The sequence below is a fragment of the Dipteris shenzhenensis genome, chromosome 26 (assembly GCF_047967505.1).
Source record: "Dipteris shenzhenensis isolate YYH24624 ecotype China chromosome 26, Dip_SZ_1.0, whole genome shotgun sequence".
Classification (NCBI taxonomy): domain Eukaryota; kingdom Viridiplantae; phylum Streptophyta; class Polypodiopsida; order Gleicheniales; family Dipteridaceae; genus Dipteris; species Dipteris shenzhenensis.
The window spans coordinates 44,973,508-45,001,394 of record NC_141621.1 but is presented as its reverse complement, the minus strand read 5'-3'; the positions used below and the strand labels follow the sequence as shown (position 1 = coordinate 45,001,394).

The 27,887-nt window shown below is 41.6% G+C and overlaps 1 protein-coding gene across 1 annotated transcript; it reads right to left on the bottom strand.

Moving 5' to 3' along the window:
* Positions 1-8,104: 8,104 nt before the first annotated feature.
* LOC147885148 (uncharacterized) lies at positions 8,105-18,657 on the bottom strand. Its single transcript, XM_087397278.1, has 3 exons — positions 18,508-18,657; positions 18,199-18,330; positions 8,105-9,427 (listed from the first exon to the last, which is right to left on the bottom strand). The coding sequence occupies exons 1-3, from the start codon at positions 18,655-18,657 to the stop codon at positions 8,141-8,143; spliced, it is 1,569 nt and encodes a 522-aa protein (XP_087253404.1). The 3' UTR covers positions 8,105-8,140.
* Positions 18,658-27,887: the final 9,230 nt, after the last annotated feature.

Here is a 27,887-nt window from a genome sequence, read left to right as displayed (position 1 = left end):
ACACACACATTTTTTTGGGGGTGAAAATTGAGTTGCTTTATATTACAAAATAATCATCCCAAAATAGGACGATGAGAAATACATCAAGAGAAAACCTCAATATAAGATAGATAGACATCATGATCTATGCACTTTGTTTGCAAGCAATCATAGAAAGATTGCTGCAAAGAGTGCCTAAAAAAAGTAAAAATTGAAAACGTGGGGTCACCAAAGACTCTATGATTTCTATCCTTCCATAGAGTCCAAAGCGCCCAGTAATGAACCCAAACAAAAAAGAAATCAAACTCTTTTATAGCTGGGTGTATCCCACAGATCCAGAAAAACTTTCCAAAGATAGCATTTAGAAATTTGGCATGTAAATGTTGTCCAAGGAAAGTGAGAAAATCTTGAGTGGAGAAGCAATGCCAAAGTAGATGTGGCCACAGACTCCTGTGAAGCTAAGCATCTACGACAAACAGCTGAAGTAATATGTCTGCATGCCGATAGATGAAAAAACTCCCAATAGTACTCGCCACAAGAAAACTTTGTTGTTTGAATGGCATTTTAGAATGCCAAATGTGTCTCAATCTTTTGTGCCACCACTTTGTTGTGCGATTCATTTGCCAGCACGTGCGGGGTGCTAATCGTCAGTAATCAAAGCAGGATTCATTAAGTGTCACTATATAGCGACTTTAGGCAAACGTCGCTATATAGTGACACTTATTAGACTTGTAAATGGTCACTATATAGCCACACTTATTAGACTTGTGAATGGTCGCTATATAGCAACACTGAGACAATTTCGTATAGCAACGTTGTATAGAGAGTTTTTTTTCCCATACTGACCTTAAAAGATAGTTTTTCCCAATGATAAAATTTTTTTCCTTTTCATACATTTTTGATCCTTTGAGAGAATAAAAGTACAAGAGCATGTACATCAAGCCTTTGAAGCTCATATGAGATGAAAAAAATCAATGAAGAGCATTTACATCAACGGCTTCATCCTGAGCTAAGTCTAACATGCCAAACAAGTCTATCTCTAACTCTATACTGAGTTGATCTCCTATATCATCATCGTACTTTTACCTAAGAGTACTTGATCATCTTATTCAATAAAGTGTGGTGATTCTTGATGATGATCATCTTCTTCCTTAATATCATGATCTCCATCTTCCTCCCATACGATGTCATCATGCACATCTTCGTCTTGGCTCATATTGTGATCTGCATCTTCTTTGCTAGATCCATCTGGATTAATTGGATCTGGCATTGGTAGTGGCATCTCCATATCCACATCTCTATCTTTAAAAATTTGCGTACTTCGTGGTGCAACTTGGATCACGTACCACCATCTTGGATCAGAACGATCCGAATGAAAAACCACCTATATTGAAGATGGGTGCCAAATGCCATCAATTACATATATGAAATTATGCTTAAGTACATGTATCAATGGATCTTTAAAAATGAAAGCTTCGATTAATTAAATCATTAGTATGCACCTGCTCACAATGCTCGGGAAGAACAAAAGTATCACTTTCATCGGTCCAAAGTTTGGTGGAGTCTATTGCAAAGAAGCCACTACTGTCTTTTCTCACTATCGCATGGGGACCATTGTAAATAGTTATAAACCATCTTACATCAAAAATGAAAAAACTAAATTGTTTGAAATCAATTTCATAGATTTCGCATATGGTTCCACAATAATCCAACTGTGAGGAGAGAAGATTGGTATCCGAAGCACTTGCTCGGCTATCTTGTGTGAAGTTAGCCATGACTCCACAATCATACGTGACTCTCTTTGAATCGATGCGTTTCACGTAAAAATGTCGTCCATATGACCATAATGCATTGTACTTTTTGTACTACAAAAGGGCATCATCAAAACAATGAAGATGCATCTATTTTATAGCATATATTGCCACAAATAACTACTTAATTATGTCAAGAGATAATGCCAATCATGGGACTTCAGCCCACTAAGCTTATTGTCCTTTGAAAATGCTCCTTTCAAGCAACACATGTATCCTGTGGGTGTTTGAAAAGAGGCAATGTCCACCTTGACTGCCGTTACCTCCTCTCTCATGGAGAGGATCCATGTTGCTTTTAGGAGGATAACTTTTTTCGAAGCACGCACTTGGGGTCACAAATGAGACATCCTATTCATATCACGCAAGTCTTCTTGCACTCCTCTCGAGTCTTTGGAACCAACCCAGTGTGCCCAAATAGTAGCCCCCACATTCTTGAAGATATGCATGGGATCCAAGAGATGATTGATTTGTAACTGACCCCAATAAGGAAGCTCGTGAAAGATCGATAGCCTCTTCATACCATGAGGAGGTTCCTCTCTATTCACCTTCCAAGCCTGAATCCAGTCACTTGCCTTCAAATATGGTGGTGGTGGATCAAGCTGACCTCCACGCACGAGACGGTCCAGCGGAAGGTATCGAGCATGACCTTCATAAACATTTTTCCTCATATGTTTGGAGTATCGTGTAATGGATTTCAAACCTAGTCCATAAATAGGACAAGCATGGTACCCACTTGTAACAAGTCGTGCATGCGTGCATGAATGTGTTAGTATAAGATATGCATGCGAAAGAGAGTCATAAAAGCATAATCCTATATTATACATGTAAAGACACAACCACGTACCTGCGCACTCTCTATATCCTAGGTAGTCATGCATGGTCCACATCAAGATACCCCTGACCAAAATATCATTGGTATGTCTAGAGGCTCTGAAAATATTAAAGACCCGCACTCCTCTCCATAAGATTTGTAACTCCTCTATCAAAGGTGTCATGTACACGTCTAATTTTTTGGCCTTGTACTTCCCTGGCACAAGTAGTGCAAGCATGAGGTGTCCCTTCTTTATTGCTAGCCATGGTGGGATATTGTAATTCACCAACACTATGAAGATGTCGAGCGTAACCCGAAAGAATTCACACCGTCCATGGCGAGCCCAAGATGTAAGTTGCATGGCAACCCTGCAAAGTCTGGCCATTGATTGTTTATGTGCTTCCAAGCTGCACAATCTGCAAGAATCCTCAATGTGTCATCAGTGGACTGATGAGATGCATGCCAAGTCATCAACTCCACTATGGATTTGCTTCAGAACATGTGTTGTATTCTTGCAATGATGGGAAAGTGTCTTAAGACCTTTATCGGTATCTGCTCACCCTACAAGTCATCTCTATATCATTGTTCTCCACACTTCGGACAACTAGTCGAATCTCCATCCTCATGACGAAAGAGAATACAGTCATTACGGTAAGCATGATGGTATCATAATCCATACCCATCGTTGTTAGCATCTTCTTCGCTTCATCTCTTGATGCGGGCATGGTATTTAGTGCAGGCAACATCTTCTAGAGCAACCTATCACAATTCAAACATACATAGGCTTTGAATAATGATGATTCTCAAAGCAACAAAGAAGTCATGTCACTAATCCTACAATTTAGAATACCTGTAAGACATTGAGCAAGCTTAGAATCCTACAGCCTGACATTGAGACTCTTGCATTCTTTGAATTAGAGTGACAGAAGTCTGTATCTATTTGCTCAATGGTAGGCTATTGAAGCTTCACCTGGGAAAAAAGAGAAGGAAAGAGAGAAGAAAAGAGAGGAAAAGAGAGGAGGAAAAAGAGAGAAAAAGAGAGGAGAAAAATGAGAGAAGAGAGGAGAAAAAAGACAAAAAAAGAGAGGAGATAAGAGAGAAAAAGAGAGAAAGTGAAAAGAGAAAAAGTGGGGATAAAAGAGAAAAAAAGAGAAGGAAAGAGAGGAGAAAAGAGAGGAAAAGAGACGAAAAGAGGAGATAAGAGAGAAAAAGAGAGGAGAAAAGAGATGAAAAGAGAGGATAAAAGAGAGAATGATAAAAGAGAGCATACATAGGCTTCGAATAATGATGATTCTCAAACATACATGATGATTCTCAAAGCAAACAATATCCAAATAATGAGTCAAATTAATGCAGGATCTAACCTCATTAAGGTCGAGACACTTGTATCCGACCACCCATAGTTTGCTTGCAGATTCAAGATTGAGAGACAAGCCCATAGTTTAGACATCCTAGCACCCTCGTACAACTGTGTTGATTGCAACTCTCATATATTGACCTTAGACTCTAACATCACGTGTACATGTGATGTAGTGCCCCTGAAAATAGAATCCATCATGTCCACCATATCCTCGTCATCATCTTGCTCAAAGTGTGAAGGTATATGTGCACCCTCACCACCCTCCTCATCCTGTCTCAAGATTTCGTGTAAATATAAGATCTTGTCTCAAGGTTTCGTGTCAAAATGGTATCCAGTATTAATCACGAACTCAAATAGTATTAACTTATTGCGATGATCCATCACCACGTGCAACACCAATGGTGGGTACTAGTTCGGGCCCCTCCCCATACATCTATAAGTGGCGCATGACAATACGACATTGATGTCATAAGTACTTCTCAGTTGCAATGAGTGCAATGATAATACAACCTCTCCATAAGCCACTCTGTGCTCCCGGGCATTGGTGCATCATCTAACGAGCTTCCACTCGTCCCTTCCATCTGCACACTTCTAAAATCACAACATGAGCTATAAGGAAATCTATTAAGATCCAAAAAATAGCCACCCATGAGCTCCTTTTCTCTGTTCTGAAAATAAGTGCCCTGAACTGTCACTTTATAGCGACGCTTTGCCCTATTTCGTTGCTATATAGCGACACTTTTTGGATATAAATGTCATTATATAGCGACTGACCAACGTTGCTATATAGCGACTGACCAATGTCGCTATATAGTGGCGTTGGGTGCTTAAAACCCAAAACCTCGTGCGATGCTTTCTTTCACATCTCTATTGCGGGAAAAGTAAAAATCTCTCCTCCCACCTTATATTCGACAACCTCGCTTTCCTCCTCTCTATTCCCCACTCTTTACCCCTACCCAGCCCCTCTCCCAACACTTGTGCTCCCTCTCCACCCTTCTCCCTCTTTGCTTGTGTGAATAGTTTTTCGAGAAGGTGAGTCTCTTTAAGCAATGTAGGTTCATTTTTTGTGAGATTTCGTTTGTGAGTGTTGAATCATGTTTCTCCTTGTATTGCTAAGGCTATGTGCTGATTTTCATGCTTGATTTTCATAGGTGGATAAAAACGAGATTTGGTGAAAGAAAGAAGACTCACCTCTTCTCTTTTTAGTATTTCAATTTCTCCTCTTTCTCCTTGTTTGTAGGCTTATGCTTGTCTCTTAATCCAATCCCTTTGAGAAGTTGCTTCTCTAAACTCCTTCCTCTAACTAGTTATCTGAAAAATGGTATGTTTCCTCTCTTTTGTAGGGCCAATCCACAAAACACTGAGCGGGACTTTTCCAAGTAAGAAAGTTCTTTCTCTTTTTTCCTTTTGTTATTTTCATTATTTGCATTGGCCTGCAGCTAGCGCCTTATGCGCTAGCTATAGTGATGGGAGTGGGAACCCTCTCTTCCCCTCTCTTCTCTTATTCCCTCTTCTTCCCCTCTTTTCCTCTTTTCCTCTCTCTTTCCCCCCCTCTTTCCCTCATATGCTCATGCATAAGCATAAGCATAATATTTCTCTCCTTTTCTCTTATGCATAGGTTTTTCCTTTTCTTATGCTTATGCTCTTTTCCCCTCTTCTTTTTTCCTTCTTTCAATCTCTTTTCCCCTCTTCCTTCTCTTATTTTTCACTCTCTTTTTTCCTCTCTTTTTCTCCTCTTTTTATAAGCATATGTATTTGCCTATGCTTATGCTTCTGCTCATATGCTCATGCATAAGCACAAGCTTATGCTTTCTCTCTTTTTCTCTTATGCTCATATGCTCATGCATAAGCATATGCTTTCTTTCTTTTTCTCTTATGCTTATGCTCTTTTTCCCTCTTCCTTCTCTTATGCTTATGCTCTTTTCCTCTGTTCTTTTTCCCCTCTTCCTTCTCTTCTTTTCACCCTCTTTCAATCTCTTTTCCCCTCTTCTTTTTTCCCCTATTTTTTTTTCCCCTCTTTCAATCTCTTTTTCCCTCCTTTCCTTCTCTTTTTTTCCCCCTCTTTCAATCTCTTTTCCCCTCTTCCTTCTCTTATGCTTATGCTTTTTTCCCCTCTTCTTTTTCCCCTCTTTCAATCTCTTTTCCCCTCTTTCTTCTCTTCTTTTTCCCCTCTTTCAATCTCTTTTCCCTTCTTCCTTCTCTTATGCTTATGCTCTTTTTCCCTCTTCTTTTTTTCCTCTTTCAATCTCTTTTCCCCTCTTCCTTCTCTTCTTTTCCCCTCTTTCAAACATATGCTCTCTCTCTTTTTCTCTTATGCATATGTTTTTTCTTCTCTTATGCTTATGCTTATGCATGCGCATATGCTTCCTTCTCCTTCTCCTTTCCTTCTCTTCTTTTTCCCTCTCTTTTTCTCTTCTTTTCATATAAGCATATGCCTATGCTCATATGCTTATGCATAAGCATAAGCATATGCTTTCTCTCTTTTACTCTTATGCATATTCTTTCTCTCTTTTTTTGCTTATGCATATTTGGTTCTTTTTCCCTCTTTCAATCTCTTTTCCCCTTTTCTTTCTCTTCTTTTCCCCTCTCCTTCTCTTATGCTTCTTCTTCTCTTTTGCTTCTTATGCCTTCCCTCATATGCTTTTCGCTTCTTACCCGCTCTTGTTTTTTGTTTTTTGTTTTCGTGTTTGTACCCCTGGCCCGACTCCTCTCGAATGTAGCACTGTGAGACTACCCTTGGGAAACTCCTTTGCTAGTAGCCCATGGCTTTGTTGAGAGTCCCGAGGAGTTTGTCGCACAGATGACCGATGAGGAGGTAGCGAGATTCTTCTCTCTACTATCCCAGAGGACCTCAGCAAATCTCTCTCCTACACTGATGGCTGGACCTACTGTCCAGCTGTCCCCTCTAGCCCCTTCGACTGAGGGGTCATCACCTGGGTGTGCCCATCATAAGTGAAGGAAGAGTAGGAGGGGTCACTTATGTTATGCTGACTCGAGAGATGTAGATAAGTCAGCACACTCACATCCCTACAGGTCTCCACTTGGTCCCAAGACCCACTATCAGTCAGGTCCCTTGCCTTCTCCTACTCCCACTGCTACTCCTCGCTCTGGAAGCGCTTGCATGAACACCACTCACTCTGACTCTGCCATTACCATGAGTCCTTCTTACCCGATTGAGGACCTGTCCTATCAAATCACGGCTGCTGGAGAGATAATAGAAGATAAAAAGGGTGCAGTAGTAATGGCCACCATGAGATGGTTGACGAGCCACCACTTTAGGAGCGGCATAACGAGAGTAGAAGAAGTGGAAGCAAGAGTTGGAGGTTTGAAATAGGAGGCAGTAGAAGGAGGGAGGCTGCAAAAGCAGAGGAGGGTCTATGCCTCTCCTTCAAATGAGATCCCTAACCCTGTCACTCCCTCACCCCCCCTCATGATTATAAACGTAACCCTCGTCCCCTTCCATATCATCATATCCTCTTTATCACTCCCCCCCAACGCCCCTCTCCATATGATCATATCCCCATACTATCCTCACATAATAGCAATCATTAAGCCCCCTTGCATAGTCCTAATAGATAGAAAACCCAAAAACAAACGCTATGGCTTTGACTTTGACATGCCAAAAACATACACTATAATTGCATGCACAGTTACCAACACATTGTGATTTGTGTTAAAATAAGAGGACACAATTTGTGTGCCCAAGAGCACTGTCCCATTTTCTATGATCTCTAATGAATCGTCGAAGCTTGAAAATTATTTATGACCTATGATGAATGGTGGAAGCTTGGAAATTATATATGATCTAATAGGGGGGGGCTATGAGGACGAGATAAAGTGGAGGAAGGTGTGTGAGGAAGGTTGCATGCCACAACTTCAAAACTTGAGACTCGTACATGGTAACAACTGTCACATATCCGGATTTCAAAGGGAAATTGAAACGATGCTATATAGCCTGCCGCTTTTTGGGGCAGTGCTAACAAAATATACGAAAAGTCTTTTAATGAAGCAATCATCATATTTAAGAGTACAAACGTTAATACCCTAAGTCCGTCATGAAAATTTTCTTAGGCCACGTAGATAAGAATGGATAATATGCTCAAATTGTATTCTCGAAAAAATCAGTTATTTTTTGACCTGGAGACGTGGCGTTTCTTGCAACACAAAAGTCATCAGGCGTTAGTTGGGCTTTCCGCAATCTCCACCACGTTGAACAGTGAACAAGAAAGTGTTGTCGCAGTCCGAGTAAATCCCATAAGATTCCGCAAGAGACAGAAATCGCATTACCACCTCTAGCGATAGCTCCCTCTTCCTCGATAGAAAGAAAATCCCTTCGTTGTATTGCACATCAGTGCACGAATAGATCAGCGCTGCATCGTAGCCCGCGCTTCGCTCTCCTTCCAGCGCTACAATCCAGTACGGTCCACTCGTCCCTTCGATCATCACCTCCAACTTCCCGTGGGAGGTTGAGTTCTGCAAAATCCGCCCTCTCAAACCGAACGATCCTCCACCTTCTATGGGCTTGCCGTCCGATAGCAGAGATTTGGCGCTCTTTTCGATATCAGAGATGCTCTTTCTCATCGCTGAGTTTCGTGCTGAGATTTGCTTCGCCGCTTCACCGAGAGAAGCAGAAGCTTGATTTAACTGATGGACGATGGAAGCTTTCATGCCTGCTTCGGAACTGATCTTTTTCAGGCTAGCATGCGCCTCGGAGAGATGCTCCGCTAAAGCGATGATGGACGCCTGTTCCTTTCGTAGTTTTTTGGCGTAGTGCTTGAGAGCGCGCACGCTTCCTTCAAAGCTACCGTTTGCCTGACTTAGCTGGCCGTCGTAATATTGGATGTGGCTTACATCCATTGCCACAACTTCGAGCATCATTTGTGAAACTGTGACTGAATTCGACACCCTCTCATATGTGTAGGCTAGGTCCGCTGCGATCTCTGGTCGACTGCCCCTCAAAGCGCTTACACTTTGGGAAATTTGTTGAAGAGCGTGACTGATTGTACTCGTGGGGGACACATATGTGCAAACAGTTTTAGCATTGGAGCAAAAGTTCGTTGCTGCTAAAGAAAGAGCAGCTACCTGTGCTCCTGCTGAGGAGGTCACTACCGTGAGGCCATTGTTTATCAAAGAGAAATTGCCAGAAGTTTCACTATACTGTGCGTTTACACAGACTAATCCAGATTCCGTCACGAGCTTGAAGCTCGCCGTACTGCCAATCTCATACCAAGTACCAAGATAAGACTGGATATCGATACTATCCACCGTTGTAGGAGCTGGACAAGATTTGGTGTCCACTGCTCTGGAGCAGAATGATTCTGGTGGATGTAGTAAGGCACCTGTCTGGACGCTGAGTAGTATCACGAGCAAGAGAGATAAATTGTGCGAAAGCAGACAAGCAGCACTCTGGCTTGCATTTTGGAGTGCTCGTGAACACGAATTCCACCGCGACCTCCTGCCAAGATGCTAAGATGGAGGTCAGCAAAACGGCTGAAAACTTCGTAGAAGTGCGAGAGAGTGTGCTATACCACAGAAAGGGAGAAAATTTGTAGAAGAGAAAGCGGTTGGGCGTGAAGAAGACGTCGCGTAACGGGATTAAGGATGCAACTGGAAAATGGATATGACGCTGCTCAGCGTGAACACCAAACGGTGTGACCGAACTTGTGGAGTCAAACAAGAAGCATGCTAATATAGCAGAGGAGGTTGATGTTCTGCGTGCAGAAAATGAATTAAAAAAATGGAGGAACGCGGACGGCAACCTTCGTCGTAAGTTCGGCCGGCAAGAGATGAATAGTTTCGTCATCCCCTTCATCAGCTTCGTTTTACCTTTTGCAGATAAAGCCTCGACATGAAGTGTGTGCTATGTGTTTGCATCTCAACCGTTGATTAAAATAGCTCCAAATCAACGTTGACAAAATTTCCATGGTCAATGGATTAGGATCTTTCTTTTCTTTTTTTCCCCACAAAGAACAATTTGAAAAAAATTAAATGGAAAAAGGGAAGTAAATACAATTCAACTATACTGCTAATGCAAGCAGACGTGTCGCCAAGCCCATATACTCACTATGGTCAATGGATTAGTATCGTTAATAAGAATAAAAGTTGAGCAGGAGACCATATTGATATTGATTAGGCTATTTTCATGCTAGTAGACCTTAGGACTTGAGTAAGTGGAAGAGGGGTAGAAAGTGAGATATTGTTGGGGTGGGAGCGAATGAGAGCATGAGCTGAAAGATTGAAAATAGTATTAAGGTAAGAGTGAGAAGATGAGTAGAGTGAACACACTACCAAAAAGAGTGTATTATGCGGTCTCTCTCTCTAGAACCACTCGAAGTATTGAAAAAGAGTTAATATAGAACTTTTACAATTGATGACAAAATAAATGTTAAAATTCACTTCACTTTTGTGGATGAATATGTAATGTCAACACTTAAATGAATACTTTATTCCACATAGTTCTGATGGCTGCATTTGCCCATTAATGTTCAGAGAGAGAGAGAGAGAGAAAGAGAGAGATGGACGGTGCGGGAGCACGCAAAGTATAGTGAGAGGAGAGAATGACTGAAAGTGTTGACTCTTAGTTAACTTCGTACTCCACCTAGATGGTAGGCAACCAGACACCCTAGTTACCCTAAGAAGAGGCCAAATGGCGAAATCATCCAAGTGATGAGACTCTAGATGGAAAGGGCGAGCATCAAGTCGCCAGGTAGATGGTCTTGTGGGGGTTAAAGGCCACTGTACCTTAACCCTAGTTATGTACAATACTCAAACACATATATATATGGATGAAATAGAAGATTAGGGTGTTCTGCACCCACCAAAACTTGTGTCTCTCAAGCTCCCTCTCACCCTCTTAGCTTCCGTTGTGTCCTCACAATTGGTATTAGCGCTTAGCAGTAAAGCCTGGCGGTAGCGTGAGTAGCCCGTTGCAGCCTCTAGCCCCCTCTAGCCCGAAGAGAGAGTGGTGCATCCTAAAGATCCTTGTTCAATAGGAGGACTTGCAGATTTTGGAGCTGCTATAGCAGTTGGAGAGAAAGGGGCAAAATTCTCTTGGGCATTTGTTTTGCTGGGTTGCAAAGTTGAAGGCGCAGGATATAAGCAAATCTTCTCAGACACACATATGTAGTAGCGCAAATATCCAGAGTTTGAGACATAATTTCGACTTGAAGTCTCCAAGGAAGTTGTAGATTAGATTGAGAGCTATATTTTTACTTTTGACATCTCTGTCATCCAAGTTTTCAGTGAAAAGTTACAGCTCCTATAAAAAGTGACGAAATTCATTTCTTGCGAGGATTTCGTGTGTTGGATCTCCATATCCAGGCCACCATTTGCAATTCTGACACTTCCAGTGAATCCAGAGTGGTCCAAAACTTCTACTTGAGAAGGTGCTTCCGATTCCGTGAACTTTTGAAGCTGTGGTGAATCTCTGTCTACTCCGACGTCTTCATTTTACCATTTCTTGTGTGAGTGGGATCTCAACATCCGGGCCTCCATTTGTAGAGCTGTCTGTCCTGTTGGATCCACGACTGCGTGAAACATATCTCTACAAGGCTGCTTGCCATTCCCCATTCCGTGAAAAATCGAGGGAGTTGTTTTTTGTTTTTCCTCTCGTCTCTTTGAAGGAAATTTCTCAAAGTTTCCAAGACCTTCTCATTGATTGTTGCCATGTGGCATTTTGGCTAAGGTTAAGTTTCCTAAGGTTCATTTTCGCAAGTAAATGCAAGGGATGACTAGCTCTTACTCCTTGGATGAGATTTTGGAGTTGTGGCAGAAGAGAGATATTTGCAGATTGTCTTGCTGAGTTCGATTATTCAGTGACGCCCATGTTTTGAGACATCCCAGGTTCTACTTTCACTAGCGGTCATTGCCGTAAGGCCATGATTTCTTGGATATACCTTATGCAGATCACTCTAGTTGCAGTTTGAGCCATGTGAGCTCATTTGTGGTTTGCATTGGGTTGTAGTGGATGCCTTACAAGCCATTTGGATGCATTGCAATCCTTGTTGGATGTGCTGATAGGCTGAGATTGCCTTGTGGGATGCTTTATTGATGGACGTTTAGCATACAGATCCTATTTTATGCTGAGGGACAACTTTGACGTATTGCAGTGGATGCACAGGTTGTGCTATGATCTTTTGGATGAGACATTAGTGATGCTTATGCCCATGGATGATGTTTATGCTTGAGGCATTTGGTTCTTATTGGTATTATATTTGCTATTGTTTTATCATTGTGGGTTGACATTTTCTTTTGGGCCAGATTTGCTCATATGGATGCATAGTATATGCATATGAGTCAGATGCATTTTGATGCTTTGAGCCTTGAGTTTTGGTGACACTATCCTTCATTAAAGAAGACATATTGGGTGCACCTGGTATTTTGTATGATTTCTCTTTTGTAGGTACTAGCATTTGGGATTTAGTTTCATTTGCATCATGGCATCCTCTTCCATGTTCACAACACCTTCTGCAACCAACCTTAATGTAGTAGCAAAGCCTTGATATGAATCAAGTAACCCATCAAGGGTATTAGAAACCAGCTAAGAATCAGGCATAATCTCATCAATGTTGGCCAACTGCTCTTTCAAATCCTTCACATTAGTGAGATAGGCATTCATGTTACCACCCTCATCAAGCTTTATATCTTTCAATTGCTTGTAGAGATAGGCAACCCTCGCCTCATTCCGCACCTGATATAAAGATGCAAAAGGAGTTTTTCAGCATTAAAAAGTTTGATGGGACAAACTTTTCTTTGTGAACAGAATAGATAAGGGATGTGCTGATTCAAAGAAGCAGATTAAACCCTTGGCAGGGATTGAAGCTAAGCCTGTAGTAGATATGTCTGAGGATGATTGGAATGAGTTGGATGCATTAGCAAAGTCTACCATTAGACTTCATCTTGCAGAGTCAGTTTATTTCATAGTAGTACATGAGAACACTACGGAAGATTTGTGGAAGAAATTGTGTGACACTTATGAGAAGGAAATTTCCTTTAATAAAGTTTACCTCATGAAGAGGTTGTTTGAGCTGCAGATGAAGGAAGGGGTCTCCATTGCTTCTCACTTGAATGAATTCAATATTATTTTCATCGAGCTTCAAGCTCCGAAGATGAATTTTGATGCAGAGACTAAGGCAATATTTCTCTTATGTTCATTGCCATGCTCATGGGATACCTTCTATACAGCTGTCCAGTAACTCTGCACCTAGTGGAGTATTGAAGTTTGATGATGTTGTGGGTAGCTTGTTGGTTGAGGAGATTAGATGGAAGTCTATGGATGGCAACAAGCAGGATGCAGCCTTAAATGTGCAAAGGGGTAGATCACAGTTCAGGGGGAAGTCCCAAGAAAGAGCGAAGTTTTGTAGCAAATCCAAGGCACAGAACATTGAGTGTTACCACTGTGGCAAGAAGGGCCATATGAAAAAGGATTGCTACAAGCTGAAAAGAGAGCAAAAGGATAAGAAAAAGAATGCAAATTGGGGTGCAAATAAGAAGGAAGAGAGTCCAAGGGAGGACAAAGGAAAATGAAGATCGTGGAGATTAATGCAGCCACTGATGATAGTGACAATGACATTCTCTTCATGTCTAATCTACCTGCGGACTTGCTCACGACTTCAGATGATGCATATTCCCAGGATTGGATTTTGGATTTTGGTGCTTCATTCCATGTTACTCCCCATAGGGAATGGTTCTCCACTTATGACAATGGAAACACAGGTTGTGTGCATCTTGGAAATAACTATGCATGTGACATAGTGGGAGCAGGTGACATAAAGTTTTCTTTTGCAAATGGGTCTGCATTTGTTTTGAAAAATGTGAGACATGTGCCTAAGTTGACCAAGAGTCTTATTTCAACGGGTCAGCTAGATGATGCTGGTTTCCAGACCACTTTTGGCTTTAAGAGTTGGAAAATTCAAAAGGGCTCTATGGTTTTGGCCAGGGGTGCCAAGTGTGGGACTTTGTATCCCTTACATGTATCAGGGGTGTCTGATCATGTTGTTGCAATAACTGAGCAGCCAAGTACTTCTTTGTGGAATTGCAGGTTGGGGCACATGAGCCAGAATGAAATGAAACTCTTATGCCGTTTGGGTTATGTACCGCATTTGAGTTTTTCTGATTTTGAATTTTGTGAGCACTGTCTCTATGGGAAGTAGACTAAATCAACCCTTAAAAGAAGGGGAAAGAAAGAGCTTGAAAGGCTTGATTTGGTGCATTCAGACTTATGTGGTCCCATGCCTACATGGTCATTAGGTGGGGCTGAATACTATGTGACATTCATTGATGATGCAACTAGGAAAGTCTAGGCTTATGCTATAGCTCAAAAGAGCGATGTGTTCCAGGTATTTCAAAAATTGTTGGATTTGGATGAAAATCAATCAGATAGAATGCTTAAATGCCTACGGACTAATAATGGTGGAGAGTGTATCTCTCATGACTTTCAGGATTTCTGTGATACACATGGGATTAAGAGGGAGCTCACGTCCCCTCGTACTCCAAAGTAGAATCCAGTTGTAGAACAGATGAACTGCATTTCAAGAAAGATTGCAATGTATGCTTTCCAATGCAAGTCTTTCTGGTGGTTTTTGGGCTGAGGCAATGAAGACTGCAGTGCATGTGATCGATAGATCACCTAGCAAGAGTTTGGATGGTGCTATTCTTGAAGAGGCATGGAGTAGCAAGAAGCCCTCTTACTCTCATTTGCATATATTTGGGTGTGAGGCATATGCACATGTGCCAAAAGCACTTCAGAAGAAGCTAGATCCTAAGTCTAGGAAATGCATCTTTCTAGGTTATGGTGAAAGTGGAGAGATGGGCTACCGTCTCTGAGATCTAGAAGCAAAGAAAATCATACGAGGCCATGAAGTGGTCTTCAATGAGAAGAAGATGCATAAGACACCCATGAGGGATGTGGAAATGAGAAGAATCACTTTCTAGGATGTGAATCCACTTGCATATGTTGATAGACAGCAAGCTGTCCATGCACCGAATGTGCAGAAAATGGTGCCAACAGGTACTCCCACAGGTACACAATCAAGAGCAGATGATGGATCATCTATTAGTGGCAATGATGAGCCAAATGTGGCTGATATGTAGGTGGGACAACAAGCGGAAATGCCCTTGAGAAGAACATCTAAAGTGTATAGACCGCCTGAGAGATTTGTTCCAGGGGTAGGCTATGTGATGCTTACTGATTGCAAGGAGCCTTCTTGCTATAGAGAGGCTATGATGCGCAAGGATCAACGCAAGTGGGAGTATACTATATGCAATCAGAGATGAGTTCACTCATAAAGAATAAGACTTGGGACTTGGTTTCTTTTGCCACATGGAAAGAAAGCATTGCCATGTAAATGGGTCTACAAGATGAAGGTCACAGGTGATGATGTGCCTAAGTACAAGGCCCGTTTGGTTGCTAAAGGGTTCAAGCAAGAGAAGGGTGTGGACTTTGATGAGATATTATCTCCGGTTGTGAATATTACCACACTTAGATGTATACTTGGACTTGTGGCAATAGAGGATATGGATCTTATGTAGATGGATGTCAAGACAGCTTTCTTGCATGGGGATTTGCATGAGGAAATTTACATGATATAGCCGGAAGGATTTGAAGAAAAGGGCAAAGAGAATTTGGTTTGCAAGATGAAAAAGAGTCTCTATGGCCTTAAGCAAGCACCTAGAGAATGGTATCACAAGTTTGATGCTTTCATTCGGTCCCAGGGTTTCAGAAGAAGTGAGATTGATCACTGCCTCTACACTAAAAGGGCTTAGGATAATAGCCTGATACTCCTAGTACTTTATGTGGATGATATGTTATTGGCTAGCAAGAACACTTATGAGCTTGATGCATTGAAGGCCAAGTTGCATGAGGCCTTTGACATGAAAGATTGGGACCTACAGGTCATATTCTTGGTATGCGCATCATGCGTGACCGGAGTAGGAAACTCCTTTGGCTTTCACAGAAGGAGTATATTACAAAAGTGTTGCAGTGTTTCAATATGGAGGGAAGGAAGGCAATAGGTACTCTATTGCCTCCATATGTGAAACTGAGTCACCCAGATAGTCCCAAATCAGATGAGGAGAGGGTTATGATGGCCAAGGTTCCATATGCATGAGCAGTTGGGAGTCTTATGTATGCTATGATAGCTACTAGACCGGACATTGCATTTGCAGTGGGAGTTGTTAGCTGATATAGGATAATCCAAGAAAGAGACATTGGGAGGCAGTTAATGCATCATGAGGTACATGAAGGGTACCAAGGAGGTGTGTATTTGCTTTGGCAGAGGAGACATGCGTGTATTTGGGTACACAGATTCAGACTATGCAGGGCATGTGGATAGTAGGAGATCCACTTCTGGTTATGTGTTCACCTTTGCAGGTGGTGCAATGTCATGGATGTCTCGTGTACAGAAGTGCATTGCTTTGTCTACCACAGAGGCCGAGTATGTTGCAGCCACAGAGGGTTGTAAGGAGGCTATATGGCTTGATCAGCTAGTGAGAGATTTGGGGATTCATACAGGTGTACTGACATTGCATAGTGACTCCATGAGTGCTATTATTCAGCTAGCACGAAATCCAATCTTTCATGCAAAGACCAAACATATTGAGGTCAGGTACCATTTTATCAAGGAGGTACTTGGAGGGTACTTGAGGACAAGTGCATAGAGCTTGTCAAGGTTCATATAGATGATAACCCTGCAGATATGCTAACAAAGAGTCTACCTAGTCAGCAGTTTGAGTATTATCATGTATTGATGGGCATTGGATAGTATGCTCATTGGTTGTTCTCCCTTAAAGGCACATTGTCCTTTAAGTGGGAGGTTGTGGGGGTTAAAGGCCACTGTACCTTAACCCCGGTTATGTACAATACTCAAACACACATATATATATATAGATGAAATAGAAGATTAGGGTGTTCAGCACCCACCAAAACTTGTGTCTCTCAATCACCCTCTCAGCATTCGTTGCATCCTCATAGGTCTAATAGGAGTTCAATTGAGAGAGGTCCCTACATACAAAATAGGACAGTGATTAGTAGAACCACTTGGTAGAAGGGGGCCTCTAAAGTGTAAAGTGAATCATTGTAATGGAGTAGGGATGTCAATCTGCTCTATTGTCTATGTGAGTGGCAAGTCATCCTGCTACTACAATGAGTTCTCTGCCTCGAGCCGAGGCGTGGGCAGCCCTAGTTTGTTTGTACTACCTCTATCATTTTGAGGAGTAAAAATGGCTATTTACATATTGGTTGTTCATTTCCCCGGTTTCTTCTCCACCCATCTTCATATGGTTTCATTGGACCTTTCCTCTTGTTAGTTCCTAACGTACTCTGATACTAGCACCAAGTAGTAATACTTGCCAAGCATCACCTAGAGTGCAAGAGAAACCCAAGCAATGTGCATGCACTAGTGACAGGCACTGAGGCATTGGGTCTTGAAGGGTGAGCATAACCAAACATCAATATCTGGCAACCCTATTAGGGCTGGTTCGATACAAGACATGGGCCTCTTTCTTACACCGATATCAATGCTAAATACGAAGAAAAGTCTGTCGGTGTGGATGTCGCAAAGAAAGCATCAGTGTCGGCATCGGTGTCACCATCGGTAAAATATGCCTGACAGTGTCAGTATGGGCATCGGTATATACTGATGTTTTTACAGAAGTTTAAAAAAATTTATGTGGGGCAGGATGGGGCTTGTTTCAGTCCCATCCTGCCCCACATAAAATTTCTCCCCATTAAAATCATGATTAAATGTTACAAATGCGGAGGTGTACATTAAAATTTTGCAATGAAAGTCTACAAAGTAATGCCAATATGCTACAAAATGGCAAATCTACCAAAGTAATACACTAATGCGCTACAAAATGACAAAAGTGCCAAACTCCAAAATGACAAATCCGCCGAGGCACGCAATCTACTACAAAATGGCAGGTGCCGAAATATTGAACCACTAAATATTGTCCTATCCTACTATTGCTCCTCCTCATCCTCCTCGCTCTCCTCGCCCTCGATCTCTAGTCTGTGTGTAGCCTCCTCATCACCCTCCTTGCCCTTGGTCTCTCTACGTGTGACCGATCCCTCGCATTCTACAATGTACCTAGCCGCTTTTTCCTCAGAACCCATCTCTCCATCCGGATGGGTTGAACGTGCCTCCCTAAGAATGAAACAAGCTAGAAAAACTAAGAGCGTTGATTGTAAAGCAATGGTGATAGTCAAACGATAACGAAGAGGAATAGGGTATACTTACATGATGCACTGCCACCCTTTCCGAATCGATGTGGACTGCTTCTCTCTCCTTCTCCTTAAACCACGCCTTGGTTCCAATCCTAAAGGCCCTTTTATACTCCTCATTGTCTAGAGCCCTTCTAATCACAAATTCCTGTGGATCCAAATTCAATTAGTTAGATATGAATGACAAGACATTTGAACGATTGAACATATTAGAAATTCAGTAGAAGATAAATATATACTTACCACCCATGCCTCATTGGCCAAGTCTACCACCGCTCCCGAGGTGCGAAGGACCTATGGCGGTCTCTAGGTGTATGCTCGCTACCCTTCGTTGAGGCTTAAATGCATTTGGATTCTCCTTGTAAAACCTCTTCGGTTTCTTCCAATCCTTTGGGTCTGCCCACCGTGGCTTTTGCTTACCTTTGATTACAGCATCCCTTAGCTCATATCTACGAGACCGAAGGAGCTCCCCCATGCGAGTAAGCATGGCATTTGTTTCAAACTCAAACCCTTAAGGATTTGGAATTGTCTCTTGAGGGCTTCTATGTAGGCTTCCTTGGCTCTTTTGTCCTATTGTTTCCAAGGGGGTCATTGTTTGCTTGGGTGTAGCCATTTTTGGTGAGGTTAGGGACTTTTCTGTATATAGGTATCTTGCATGACCCATAACTTATGCATTGCTCAACGAAATTCGACAAACTTTGTCTTCAAGTTGTAGTACAATTCCTAACTTGAACATGAGAGCAAAAAATTATGGAATAAGGATTTGGAACAAGACCATTAAAGAATTACAAGTGCTATGTTGCATGTGAAGCATGCATCCTGAAGACTATAGGATATAGCAATTTATTCAAAAACCTCAAAATTTTGTTCTATACATACATGCATTCAAGTAATTATTCTAAAGTAAACTACATGAACTTATCCTCAACCCAAGGACACACCTAAATGAGATCATTATGCATGGGTTAATGGGCCTCCAATGTTGTGCTAAAGTGATGCATACCCATTTGAGGGCACGCTCCATAACTTTTTTTTAATTTGTTGAAAACCAAAATGGATTGAAAATTTGGAATCCAAACTATTAGGACTAGTGCATGGTGGTCTTAAAACATTGATAGTTGTTGGTATTGGTATCTAGATTCACCCTAAAATGGAAGGAGTTGGAAAAGTGCAATTTGTGCATGTGAAAAGATATTTTGATAAATCCAACACTATTTATAATTTTGGATTGTTTCTTTTTCGATGCACTTGCTTTCTATATGGCTCATAAGCATGCCAAAGGTCATTGCATTTAATAATACACAGCACCAAACCCGATAGCATGCCCTTTGGCCTATTTGTGTTTTCAAGCATTTTAGGCCACATTGCACTTGTTTGGGATATCCAATTCTACTGACATGTATCGCTAGAGGGGGGAAAATTGACGGCTGAAATTTCACTACTCCCACGAATTTCAAATTTTCACACCTCCCGCCCATCAAATCTTGGAAGATTAGGTACCTGCAACTTGCCCCCGCCCTGCAAATGCCCTACAACCCACACGCACCTTGATGTGACCTTGCGCAAACTTTGGTTTGCCATTGTCTTCTTTCGGGTAAGTTGTCTTCTATTCTTCGCTTGCCTCACCAGATAGCTTCTTTCTGTTTTGGTTTGGCATTGTCGTATTTCATTGATCATCGCCATGGCAACATGCAGCTCACCATGACTTACAAGAGAAGCAAAAAAAGACTGTGAGATAGAAAAGCTGAAAAGGTTGGTCAGGGCACAAGGGACAGACGACTCCTTGCAGAGCAACAGTAGGAAGCAATTGTTACAGATGCACACATTCAATCATTGCCATCAGAGCGAAGAAAATGAGCTATGATGTCATGATTGGTGGTAGCATTCAAGGAAGCAACATTAGGCCATTCAAGTAAATACCATTCTTGAGTCTTCACAAGCTTTATCCTGCACTCTAAAGTTCATAGAGTGACAACCCTACCAACGCCTTGTATTTTTGTGCCAAAACGTCACCACTATTGCAATGACTTCTACACTTAGGTTGTCTTTCCTTTTCCTTGGACTTAATGTGATTGTCCTAAACTAGCCTAGTGGTTGGAATATCATGCAACCGTGTGGCTGGTTCAGCTCAAACACCAGAACTAGGCTGGCTTAGACTTAATGTGATTGTCCTAAACCAGCTCAACGGTTGGAACATCATGCAATCATGGTTGGGTCAGCTCAAATACCAGTTATGTGATTGTCCTAAACCAGCCCTATGCTTGAAATATCATGCAACCGTGTGGCTGGTTCAGTTCAAACACTGGAATCAGGCTAGCTTGGACTTAATGTGATTGTCCTAAACCAGCTCGATGGTTGGAACATCATGCAATTGTGGTTGGATGAACTCAAACGCCAGTTATGTGATTGTTCTAAACCAGCTTGGTGGTTGGAATATCATGCAAATGTGTGGGTAGTTCAGCTCAAACACTAGAGCCAGCCTAGCTTGGACTTAATGTGATTGTCCTAAACTAGCTCGATGGTTGGAACATCATGCAATCATGATTGGGTCAGCTCAAACACCAGTTAAGGCTAGAGGAGGTAGGCACTAGCCAGAGGAGGTAGGCACTAGCAACAAAATGAATTTTTGTTGGTTTAGGATTACCTGCAACCCCCACAAAATATAACCTTTAGTAAATCCCAAACAACCACTGCGCTTGTTTCAGCAAATCCCAATCAATAAATCCCAAACAAGGGAAAATGTAAATGCGAAACATTATACTAATCCCAAACAACCACCGAGCTTGTTTTAGTGACAATGACTGCACATGAGGGACCATCTAATTCATAGGTTCAGATTAGCATTTAGTTGGAATTAGATTGTAATAACAATGACTATGCATGAGGGACCATCTAATTCACAGGCTCAGATTAGCATTGAGCCGGAATCATACTGTAATAATAATGACTTTGCATCTAGCTCACAAGCTTAGATTAACATTTAGTTGGTTTATCAATCTTTAATAACAATAGTTTAGAATGAGAACTAGCATGAAGCTGAAATAGACTGTAGGAACACATCACATGGTTAGAATTACCATTTAATCGCATGTCATGAAAGAAGCAATCACATAAGAAAATAGAACCTTCGAATCCAACTAAATGCAACATTTTCAAATTATAAGGTCTAGCTGAGTGAAGCAATCGTATCCAAGGACGTATAAATGGCAAATTATTGCTTTAAAACTCAAGTTAAATTGAAAAGCCAAATGTATAGTCAGTCCCTAAAGTTATATACCCAGGTAGTATACAACCAAGTTTTACTCTTCTACATTTTGAAAAGTGACCACCATCGTATCTAAGTATGGATAAATACAAAGAAATTTTACCTTTTTTTTCTTCAAAGAAGACAATTTACTACTTAACTCAAGTTCTATTGAAAAGTCGATTGTATTAGAGGGATGGTCAGCCCCTAAAAAAGTCTCGGGTAATATATATCCAAGATTAAAAGAGATAAAGTCTGAGATGTTTGAAGGACTTTATATTTATGCAAGGATTCTAGGACGCAGGCTCGACACTTTGCACAGTGGGAGCCTTCAGCAACATACTTTGCAAACTGTGGGTTCTTATAGTATTGAAGGCCTTCCCACAATTCCTCATGCAATATGACCATCTTGTGAATGACACTCTTGGGAACTCCATGTTCCTCCTCCAAGCGATCAATCTTAGCTCTACGACAATCTTGGGTTGTCTAGGGACCCCTTGTGAAATGGCTTCATCAAGCTCAAGACAAGCGGCAAGAAAAATGTCATTGCCTCTGTGGCTTTCCATCTCTGTTCCTCCGTTGTTCCTTCACTCGAGACCTGTCGGGTTTTTAAACTAGTTAGCTCTCATACTATCCAAGATGTAATTGTTCACATATTCTAATCTATCAAATCAAGCTGTCTTGACATGCTCAATGATGTAATCTAGTGAGATCTTTGCCATCTTTGAAGACCCATGTACTGATAGATTCCCCACACATTACATTGATGAATATGACAGGTTAGTTGTATGATAGTTAAGGCTACAGGAGGTAGGCACTGGCTAGAGGAGGTAGGCACTAGCAACGAAATGCATTTTTGTTGGCTTACGATTAACTCCAACCCCCACAAAATATAATCTTTAGTAAATCCCAAACAACCACCGCGCTTATTTCAATAAATCCCAAACAAGGGAAAATATAAATCCCAAACAACCACCAAGCTTGTTTTAGTGACAATGACCGTGCATGACAGACTGATCAATTCATAGGTTCAGATTAGCATTCAGTTGGAATCAGATGTAATAACAATGATTGTGCATGAGGGACCATCTAATTCATAAGCTCAGATTAGCATTGAGCTGGAATTAGACTGTAATAACAATGACTTTGCATGGGGGACCATCGAGTTCACAAGCTTAGATTAGCATTCAATCGGTGTATTAGGTTGTAATAACAATAGTTTAGAATGAGAACTATTGTTGTTATCCCATGGCAACCATCTAATTGCACATCATGGCTAGACGATGATGTATATGACCACCTATGCTAGGCTGGGCTACCAGTAGCAAAGCTGGGTGTATGTGCCACCGCTCCTCCCCCCTCATCCCATTGAATTATTATGATCTTGGCTCCAATGATCGATAAATTCTTCCATGGCAACCATCTAATCACATGTCATGGATAGACGATGATGAAGATCTTGGCTCCAATGAACAAGAAATTCTAGCATGGCAACCGATGATGTAGATGACTGCCTATGCTAGAATGGGCTACTAGCAAAATCGTACTGGTGGATTGTGTGCTCTTAGCAGCGATAGGCACCCAGAGTCGCACAACTGACACAAGAAACGAAGGGGGAAAGATTGGGAGGGGCAGCAATTCTAGCGGTAGAGAAACAATTCACCGCACCCAAGAAAATTTCTCTCATACCCCCTTCCATGCTCTCTCCAAGTCCCCTTCTAGCCTTATGATGAATCTTCTACTGCAACCTCGATGCCCCTTCATAATGCTGCCCAAGTCATGGGATCCATTGTTTTACTTCACTCTCCATCCTACAACACTCCACCAGCCATAGCCATGACCAAGGGAGTTGCAAGATGGGGATCCAAAGAAAACGGGTCATTGTTGAGTTCTCTTTGCCAGTGGTGCCTTGAAAGAAGCAATTCTTTGACAACCTAGTAGTGCCTCAAGAAATAAGTTGCTAAGACGAAGGAAATTCCTTGAAAGACTTGAAAGAAAAACCTCATGACCAACCATGTTGTAGGATGGGGAGCCAAGGGAAACGGGTCGTCATTGTTCCGTGAGGCACTGGGAGAGAACTCAACTTGGTGTTGAGCCTCTCGTAATTATGCACAACCTTCCGCACTAGGGAAGGAACTCAACTTGGTCATCAACTCTAACGCACTATGTCAGTGTGCTAGAGCTTAGCACCAAATTGAGTTCCTTGTTCGCTAGCAAATGTTGTGCTCGATTGAGCTCACCTCCAAGTTGAGTTCCCTTTTCCAGTGCCTTGACTTCTGAAGTTGCTATGAAAAAGGTTATTTCAATTACGAGGTGCTCGTATTGTCCCCTACATATATGAGGAGTTCCAGGTCAAAATTGTAAGAAAGTCCTACCTACTACGATAGCATTACAAGGTGCTCGTATTGTCCCCTGCATACAAGGTACCATGTCAAAAGTGTAAGAAAGTGCTAACAAGGGCAAAAAGTGACACCTAGTCCTGCCACAGTGGTGGTGTTGACAAGTGCTTAAAGAAGTATCACAAAAACGAAGTACTAGCATCTTTCTATGTAATCTGTTTTGCTAAATGTTTGCTTTGGATGTAATTTATTTTGTTTCAATTTCGATGTAATACTATTATCGCAAAAACTTTTGGATGTAATTTCTTTTGTTTCAATTTCAATGTAGTACCATTATTGCCAAAACTATTGTTGGTTGTTGCTTCGGTAGTGAAAGTGGCTCTAATGAAGAACAAATGGCATATTTCTGCCCTTGTTTACATTTAGTACAATCATAGGGATCCTTGCACAAGAAATTGTTGAAAAAACTGCTCTTACTGTAGTGAAAATGGTTCCAATAACTAGCGTGGTGCTTTAGAACTATGATAACTCCAATAACCAGTGCGATGGTTGTGAGGAAACTATACTAAATTGTAAATGCTACATTTTCCTTATCTTGGAACTAAAATAGCTCCAAGAATGCGTGCGGTGGTTGAGAAATTGTTGCACAAAGAGTAATACGACTAAAATATCTCTAAAATAACATTATTTTCCTTGGTTTAGAACTAAAATAGCTTCGACATCCAATGTGATGGTTGCGGATATGGACCTTGAGGGGTCCCATTAGAGATTGACTTGCCACGGTGGTTTTCATGCCAATGTGGTGGTCTCTCCATGCCAACATCATTGCTTGAACCAGCACGGTGGTCAACGTAGCAAAAGATTGTGTTGTGCAGCGATAGATGGCAAAGCTGCATAATGACAAGTGGCAAGGAAAAAGTTTTGTGCTGTTGTCAGGCCAACATGGTTATGCTTGAACCAACATGGTGGTTAGCGCAACAAAAGAATGTGTTACACAGTGTGACAGATGGCGAAGCTATGCAAGCAAACATGGCAAGGCAAAGGCTACATGATGTAGTCAGCAGAGCAATAGTCTCTGTGCTCATGAGTATTTGCATATAGTGCCATGTGTCAAGCTCTATGCTATTGACCATGATAAGATTCATCTCATTATTACGCCAGTGCATGTTCATGATGTCGAAAAAATTTCTGGCGAGAGTGTGGGTCCATGCAAAATTCAAATATTCACCTAGAAGCGCATCGCATCGTGGCCCTGAAATGGCCCCAAAAATAGTTCTGTGATTGGCTACACCCAAGAAAATGTTGACCCAAGGTCTGAATATATCATTGGGGAAGTGGGTGCTCCTCATGTATCTGGTGACCACCTTCCCGTCCTCGTCCTGTATAACCTTCCCAACATTGTTCACTTTGTAGAAAAGGTCCTCGGGCAAAACAAATTTTGGTGGATGGAGTAGAAGAGCTAGAGTGAGGGGTGGTGTGAGCATTTAAGGAGCAAGGAGTAGCAAAGGGAGTGGGCTCTGGGTTGCCCTAGCCTATGAGTGGAGAGGGCAAGGGACCTGACTGGTACTGCATCTCATGAGACAAAGTGGAGGCCTACATGGATGTGAGTGTGTAGACTCATCTACATTCCTTGAGCCACCGCAATAGCCTCGACCCTTCCTACTCTTCCTGGACCTACGATGGATACATCTAGGTGATGACACCTCGATCAAAGGGGCTACAAGGGATGGCTATCAAGTAGGTAAAGCCATCAATGGCCGTGATCTACCCCTGAGGGGTGTAGGAGAGGGAATAGCTGAGGTCCTCTGGGATAGCAGAGAGAAGAATCTCGTTGCCTTCGTGTAGCTCATGGATGCGACAAACTCGTCTGGACTCCTGATGAAGCCATGGGCTACTACCAAAGGAGTTCCTGGAGGGGTGGCTGCAAGCATAAGCCCAAAAGGAGTTGGCCCCTAGGGGGGAGTCCACCCAAGGGTAGTCGCAGTAGTAGGTCCATGAGGAGTCGATCGAGTGGAATCGAAGTCCTCTCAGAGTACAGATCATGATGTCTCCCCCTACAAGGGGCTCCGTACTCTCTGGACATACAACATGCTGACATGTCTAATTTGGGGGGATTGGACAAACATGAAAACAAATGCAAACATGAGTGGGTAAAAAGCGAAAAGACAATTTACTTAAAAGACAATACTTACAATCAACTTAAAAGACAATTTATTACTTGAAACTCAAATTAAGTTTACTAAAGCTATGAAAAGACAATTATTTACTTAAGACTTCATTCTATATTATCATATATCTCCATAAATTACATTACCATATGTATCCAAAAGTATATTTATATACCAAATTTGGGTCCAAAAGAGTGTTCAACTATAAAATTTATATCCAAAAGAGTTTCAATATACAAAAATTCTTGCAAAAATAGTATTGTTAAATAAAATGTCTCCAAACGTGACATTCTCCAAAAATGCCAAAAGAGAGGAGGAGGTCTACTACTCTGCATTACTATTCAAGGTACCTTCATCCTCCTCACCCCTAGATGGGTCACTCAAGACCTCATCTTCCACTTCTTCTAACATAAAATTATACTCTTCTTGGACTATGTACTCGCGGTCCAAGAAGACATCTACACAAACCATTATGTCCTTTATAGTGTTATCCTTGCTATATGGTCACTCGTAGCAGTCTCTTTAAAGCTTACAAAGATCTCGTAGGTTGTTTTTTCCCTCCCTTAGTACATGCCGCTCCACATGCGATCGGTCAAGACCCCACCCACATGCATGCACTTCGCCATTATACTTCACCCAATTTGCATCATGCATAATCTTTTGATCTACATGTGATAGCAAAGTTTGGTTGTCCCGAATAACAGCAACATGGGGAATCGGGTTGGGGTTTTTAGAAGATTGTCGTGGAGGAAAACATTCGATTTTTAATCTCTTTGAAAAAAAAAAACCAAATACGGGCATATAAAACACATTACAAGTCATATCACATCACTCATTCAAGATATGTAAAAGAATTCAGGGTACAAGCAAGCTACATCCACATTCACTTCTATTCAACAAAATATATATATCGCACAAGCCAACATATTCCAAAAAGATAGTTCTAGGGAACTTTATTGCATCCACTCTCCTTTATTCGACAATCTATGCCAATCATGTCCCCTATCTCCCTATCTGCTTTATCTTCCTCAACCTTTGAACATATGATTCTTTGCCTTTCTCTTCTCCACTTCATCGTCCCACAATCTTTAAAGTCTCCGCTTCTCTCTTCTTTGTCTCACACCACTCCTGTCTCATCCTTCCACTCCTTCCACTTTGCTACTTCTAGTCGCTCTCTTGTTGCTCACTGCTAGTTGCTCCCTTCTCTTTGCTCTCTCTCTCTCTCTCTACTAAACTCCATGGCCCCTACTAGAAAAGCTATGATAGCATACTTGGAGGAGGTGTATAGTCAATATTATGATATAAAGGATGGGGAGGTAGATATAGCATCACTCCCTAATGTACATTTGTGTCCAAACGCACATATCGAGGACAAGGAGTCGCTCGACGAGGACATGTACAAGACTGATCAGAAGATCCTAGAGAATTCTATTGAGGAGATACAGAGCTTGACCTAGGAGGAAGGCCATATGCCCAAGGAAGCTCCTTGGGCTAAGGAGCGAAAGAAAAAGAGGTGAAGGATAAGAAGAAGAAGAGAGATGACAAAGGGGAGGGTAGCACTTTATCAAAGAAACAATGAAGAATGTCTTTACACTTTATAAAGTACTCAGACTTGGAGAATGTTAGCTACAGTTTCTAGTGTATGAGAGGGAGCCCTCTCTTGGATATTTGTTGTAACCCCTCTTGGATATTTGTTATCATCTATATGATGAGGTTAGGTTGTATCCCTCTCTTTGTTATTCAGTATGTTGTATGTTTTTTAAAAGAGACAAAAGATAGAGGAAAAAGTTTGCAAAGAGAGAGAAAAGATAGGGGAAAAAGTTTTAATGCTAGTTTCTAATGCCTCTTTGTCAACTTCTATTGAAGTCAAAGAAGTACCGGTCTAAATCAAGATGTTTATCATATGCTGCTATTGCGTTTGCTGAAACTTCTCCGGATCAGTTGTTGTTCTTTT

Coding starts and splice junctions, on each gene's coding strand:
- LOC147885148 (XM_087397278.1), bottom strand. CDS start 18,657: ATGGGGGAGCTCCTTCGGTCTCGTAGATATGAGCTAAGGGATGCTGTA. Junction 18,331..18,507: donor CATTTAAGCCTCAACGAAGG/GTAGCGAGCATA, acceptor TTGGATCCACAG/GAATTTGTGATTAGAAGGGC. Junction 9,428..18,198: donor AAAGGGTGGCAGTGCATCAT/GTAAGTATACCC, acceptor CCTCCATCTTAG/CATCTTGGCAGGAGGTCGCG.